The 5,645-nt window shown below is 42.6% G+C and overlaps 1 protein-coding gene across 5 annotated transcripts in view; it reads right to left on the minus strand.

Moving 5' to 3' along the window:
• The window catches only part of SEMA3F (semaphorin 3F), a 29,950-nt gene extending 29,277 nt beyond the window's left edge, over positions 1-673 (minus strand). For all 5 annotated transcript variants that reach the window (XM_075831977.1, XM_075831976.1, XM_075831974.1 and 2 more), the window contains exon 1: positions 551-673. In XM_075831977.1, the coding sequence (XP_075688092.1) occupies positions 551-659 (109 nt within the window). In that variant the 5' untranslated portion in view covers positions 660-673. The remainder of the gene's footprint in view (positions 1-550) is intronic.
• Positions 674-5,645: the final 4,972 nt, after the last annotated feature.

Genomic DNA, 5,645 nt, shown 5'->3' on the forward strand with positions numbered 1-5,645 from the left:
CCTCCATTACCGCACCACGTCAGATTATGAGATTTTCAGTAATACTGAATTTTTCATAAAGTGTCTGCTATTTCCATCCACCAGGACTGAAGTGGTATGAACGATCACAGTCGCTCCTCTTATAATGCTGCATCACTGTTACAGGCTCCGGACTATAAGGGTTACTGGCCCTTTAACGGCAGTGTCCACAGATTACCATGGGCTAAGCAAAACTACCGCAAATCTATGAACCGGTTTTTAACAAACGCATCGCCCTGATGCTGTAATATTTTAGATCGTTCCTGAGAATCAGGACTTCGCGCCCCCACTGGTTGGAGAACACGGAGCTTTGTAGACTGTACACTTCTACCTGGAACACAAGGTGTTAACGCCGAGCCGCACACTACATGACAGACAGGTCTCTTCTGATTTCATAACCTGCATTGATTGCGCTGACCCTCCCTCCCATACTCGCCCCTCTCCCCTCCCGGAACAACTCCCACAGAGCGACGGAGAAATGATCATTACAGGAGGATTAACCTCCTCAGTGCTGGAATAGATTTGATCTTACCTCGGAAGGAAAGCTGCACCCGAGGGGTTGGTGGAGTTATTTCCTTGGCGATGGTGTAGCAAAAACTTAGCAGGATGCAGGAAAGTACTAGAGGGTCCTGAGGTTGCATGGCGAGAGAGGAGATCCTGTCAATGAAAGACAAAAAAAATTAACCCTTAAAACAGAGACTAAGAATGGCCGGCTCCACTGTCCTCAGTTCGGTTACATGCTGCAGGTTAGAGACACCGGTCCATAAAGCACAACCTCGTCAGTCACACGTCTAATGACGGATGGCAAAGAGGGTTATATCTAATCTAGCAGTGAAAGACAAGTGTCTGGCCCTGGTTTTAAATGCGGACGTATCTGCCATCCCTACCTCATGGGGGGGGGGGCATTCTAGTTTCAGCACTCTAACCGTAAAGAACCCTTTTCTCTATTGATGTCGGACAGGTCTTATGCGCCAGTTCTTTGCATTGACCGCACAAATATTTATACATGTTAATAAGATCACCTCTAAGACGGCTTTTTTTTCCCAAGCAGAAGAAGCCCAATATCTCCAGCCCTTCATAGTAAGTGACACCTCCCATTTAATATTCTAGTCGCCCCCCTTTATACCCTCTTCAGCTCTGCTATGTCCTTTTTACAATGTGGAGGCCAAAACTGAACCCGGATTCAAGATGTGGCCGTACAAGGGATTTACCAGTCCTCAGTGAATTAGATCAAAAATGTCATTTATTTCAGTAATTCGGCTCATAAAGTGTCTCGTATTCTATAGATTCATCACACACAGAGGGATCTCCTATATTCTATAGATTCATCACACACAGAGGGATCTCCTATATTCTATAGATTCATCACACACAGAGGGATCTCCTATATTCTATAGATTCATCACACACAGAGGGATCTCATATATTCTATAGATTCATCACACACAGAGGGATCTCCTATATTCTATAGATTCATCACACACAGAGGGATCTCCTATATTCTATAGATTCATCCCACACAGAGGGATCTCATATTCTATAGATTCATCCCACACAGAGGGATCTCATATATTCTATAGATTCATCCCACACAGAGGGATCTCGTATATTCTATAGATTCATCCCACACAGAGGGATCTCATATATTCTATAGATTCATCACACACAGAGGGATCTCATATTCTAGATTCATCCCACACAGAGGGATCTCATATATTCTATAGATTCATCCCACACAGAGGGATCTCATATATTCTATAGATTCATCCCACACAGAGGGATCTCATATATTCTATAGATTCATCCCACACAGAGGGATCTCATATATTCTATAGATTCATCCCACACAGAGGGATCTCATATATTCTATAGATTCATCCCACACAGAGGGATCTCATATATTCTATAGATTCATCCCACACAGAGGGATCTCATATATTCTATAGATTCATCCCACACAGAGGGATCTCATATATTCTAGATTCATCACACACAGAGGGATCTCATATATTCTATAGATTCATCCCACACAGAGGGATCTCATATTCTAGATTCATCCCACACAGAGGGATCTCATATTCTATAGATTCATCCCACAGAGAGATCTCATATATTCTATAGATCCATCCCACACAGAGGGATCTCATATATTCTAGATTCATCACACACAGAGGGATCTCATATTCTATAGATTCATCACACACAGAGGGATCTCATATTCTATAGATTCATCACACACAGAGGGATCTCATATTCTATAGATTCATCACACACAGAGGGATCTCATATTCTATAGATTCATCACACACAGAGGGATCTCATATATTATATAGATTCATCACACACAGAGGGATCTCATATATTCTATAGATTCATCAAACACAGAGGGATCTATTTCCAGCAGTTTCTTCTTGTAATGTTGATGATTATGGGAACAGTTACTGAAAACCCAAAATATAGTCTTTCAGAAAATGAGAATATTATATAAGCCCAATATAAAAAATGATTTTTAATACAGAAATGTCGTCCTACTGAGAAATCTGTCCAGTATCTGCCCCCAATACTTGGCCGGGGCTCCGACTCTGCATGAATTACTGCATCAATGCGGCGTGGCATGGGGGAGATCAGCCTGTGGCACTACTGAGGTGTTATCAATGCGGCGTGGCATGGAGGTGATCAGCCTGTGGCACTGCTGAGGTGTTATCAATGCAGCGTGGCATGGACGTGATCAGCCGGTGGCACTGCTGAGGTGTTATGGAAGCCCAAGTTGCTTTGATATCGGCCTTCAGCTCGTCTGTATTGTTGGGTCTGGGGTCTCATCTTCCTCTTGACAATACCCTATAGATTCTCTATGGGGTTTAGGTCGGGCGAGTTTGCTGGCCAATCAGACGCAGTGATCCTGTGGTTATTACACCAGGTGTTGGTACTTTTGGCAGCGTGGGCAGGTGCCGAGTCCTGCTGGAAAATGGAATCAGCGTCTCCATAAATCTGTCAGCAGAGGGAAGAATGAAGTGCTGGGAAATGTCCTGCTAGACGCGGCGCTGACTCCGGACCTGATATAACACAGTGACCAACACCAGCAGATGACACGGCCCCCAAACCATCACTGACTGCGGACACTTCACACTGGAGCGCAGGACACTTGGACTGACGCCTCTCCACTCTTCCTCCAGACTCCAGGACCTTCCAAATGAAATGCAAAATTGACTTTCATCTGAGAACAGAACTGTGGACACCGAGCAGCAGACCCGTCCTTTTCCTCCTTCGCTCCGGTAAGACGCTTCTGACGTGGTCTCTGGGGATGTGACCGTTTTCTCCATGTCCTGGATACGTCGGTGCGTTGCGGCTCGTGAAGCGCTGACTCCGGCCGCCGTCCACTCCTTGTGAATCTCCCCCAGATTCCTGAATGGCCTTTACTTGACAATCCTTCCCAGGCTGCGGTTACCCCTGTTGCTTGTGCACCTTTTTCTACCACACTTTTTCCTTCCCCCTCCATTAATCTGCTTGGATACAGCGCTGTGTGAACAGCAGCTTCTTTAGTAATGTCCTTTTGTGGCTTCTCCTCCTTGTGGAGGTGTCAATGACTCTTCTGGACTGTCAGGTCAGCATCTTCCCCATGATTTTAGAGCCACTGAACCCGACTGTGGGACCATTTAGAGACTTAGGAAACCTCTGCAGGTGTTTTGTGTTGATTCGCTGATTAGAGGGTCACACCAGGAGGCGACAATCTGCAACTAACACCCAATATTCTCATTTTCTGAGACACAAAATTTTGGGTTGTCAGTAACTGTTCCCATAATCATTAACATGAAAAGAGAAAACTGCTGGAAATAGATCCCTCTGTGTGTGATGAATCTATAGAATATATGAGATCCCTCTGTGTGTGTGATGAATCTATAGAATATATGAGATCCCTGTGTGTGTGATGAATCTATAGAATATATGAGATCCCTCTGTGTGTGATGAATCTATAGAATATACGAGATCCCTCTGTGTGTGATGAATGTATAGAATATATGAGATCCCTCTGTGTGTAATGAACCTATAGAATATATGAGATCCCTCTGTGTGTGATGAATCTATAGAATATATGAGATCCCTCTGTGTGTGTGATGAATCTATAGAATATATGAGATCCCTCTGTGTGTGATGAATCTATAGAATATATGAGATCCCTCTGTGTGTGTGATGAATCTATAGAATATATGAGATCCCTCTGTGTGTGATGAATCTATAGAATATACGAGATCCCTCTGTGTGTGATGAATGTATAGAATATATGAGATCCCTCTGTGTGTAATGAACCTATAGAATATATGAGATCCCTCTGTGTGTGATGAATCTATAGAATATATGAGATCCCTCTGTGTGTGTGATGAATCTATAGAATATATGAGATCCCTCTGTGTGTGATGAATCTATAGAATATATGAGATCCCTCTGTGTGTGTGATGAATCTATAGAATATATGAGATCCCTCTGTGTGTGATGAATCTATAGAATATATGAGATCCCTCTGTGTGTGATGAGTCTATAGAATATATGAGATCCCTCTGTGTGTGATGAATCTATAGAATATATGAGATCCCTCAGTGTGTGATGAATCTATAGAATATACGAGACACTTTGAGCTGAATTACTGAAATAAATGAACTTTTTGATTATATTCTAGTTCATTGAGAAGGACTGTGTAAAGGGGTAATATTACTTTTGGAGAATAGGTTTTTATGCCTTCTTTTTTTTTTTTAATACACCATAAAATTCTATTTGCTTTTGCAGCTGCTGCCTGACATGGAGTACTGCTGCTTAGCTTACATGTAACCAGAACATCCAGATCTTTCTCTGGTCATCTATGAGGTTTCCTGCAAAAGTCTAAAAACCCATCCATTAACTGGAGTATTGTGTGACCCTCTCCGGACAGGACAGATATCGGAAAGGGGTGTTTAGTGGCTGATACCTGGGGGCAAATATTGTACAAACTGCAATGAACCGGTGTCCCCTCCAAATCTATAGGAAGATCTCAGAAATGTTTGACAGAACCCTCTGGAAATGCCTGACTGACAACTGCTGCTCAGTGCAAGATAAGAGAATAATCTGAAGTCAGAAAGTGAGAGATAGAGACATAACATGGCACATTTTAGAAGTCCGTTCCAATGTCTTAATCTTTTTAGTGACACTTCATACAAATTGCTTGGTACAAATTTAAGGTTTCCAGACGTGTCCCAATAGAATTATGAATATTTACTTGATTAGAATGAAAAATGCCCCAAACCTTCACACAAAGTATGTATTACACTGGATACCTGAACAGGATCGAGATGTGTGGATCTCATGTCTGATCACAGTAATTATAGATCAGTGATGTCAGTAACAGGGGGCGGGGCTGTGACAACCTCTCACACATGATATACAGGCTGGTTGTCAGTAGTAATAGATGAATAGCTGTGACTGTATATAAGATGTGTGGATCTCATGTCTGATCACAGTGTAATTATATTATACATCAGTGATGTCAGTAACAGGGGGCGGGGCTGTGACAACCTCTCACATGATATACAGGCTGGTTGTCAGTAGTAATAGATGAATAGCTGTGACTGTATATAAGATGTGTGGATCTCATGTCTGAT

Source organism: Rhinoderma darwinii, chromosome 7 (assembly GCF_050947455.1).
Source record: "Rhinoderma darwinii isolate aRhiDar2 chromosome 7, aRhiDar2.hap1, whole genome shotgun sequence".
Lineage (NCBI taxonomy): Eukaryota > Metazoa > Chordata > Amphibia > Anura > Rhinodermatidae > Rhinoderma > Rhinoderma darwinii.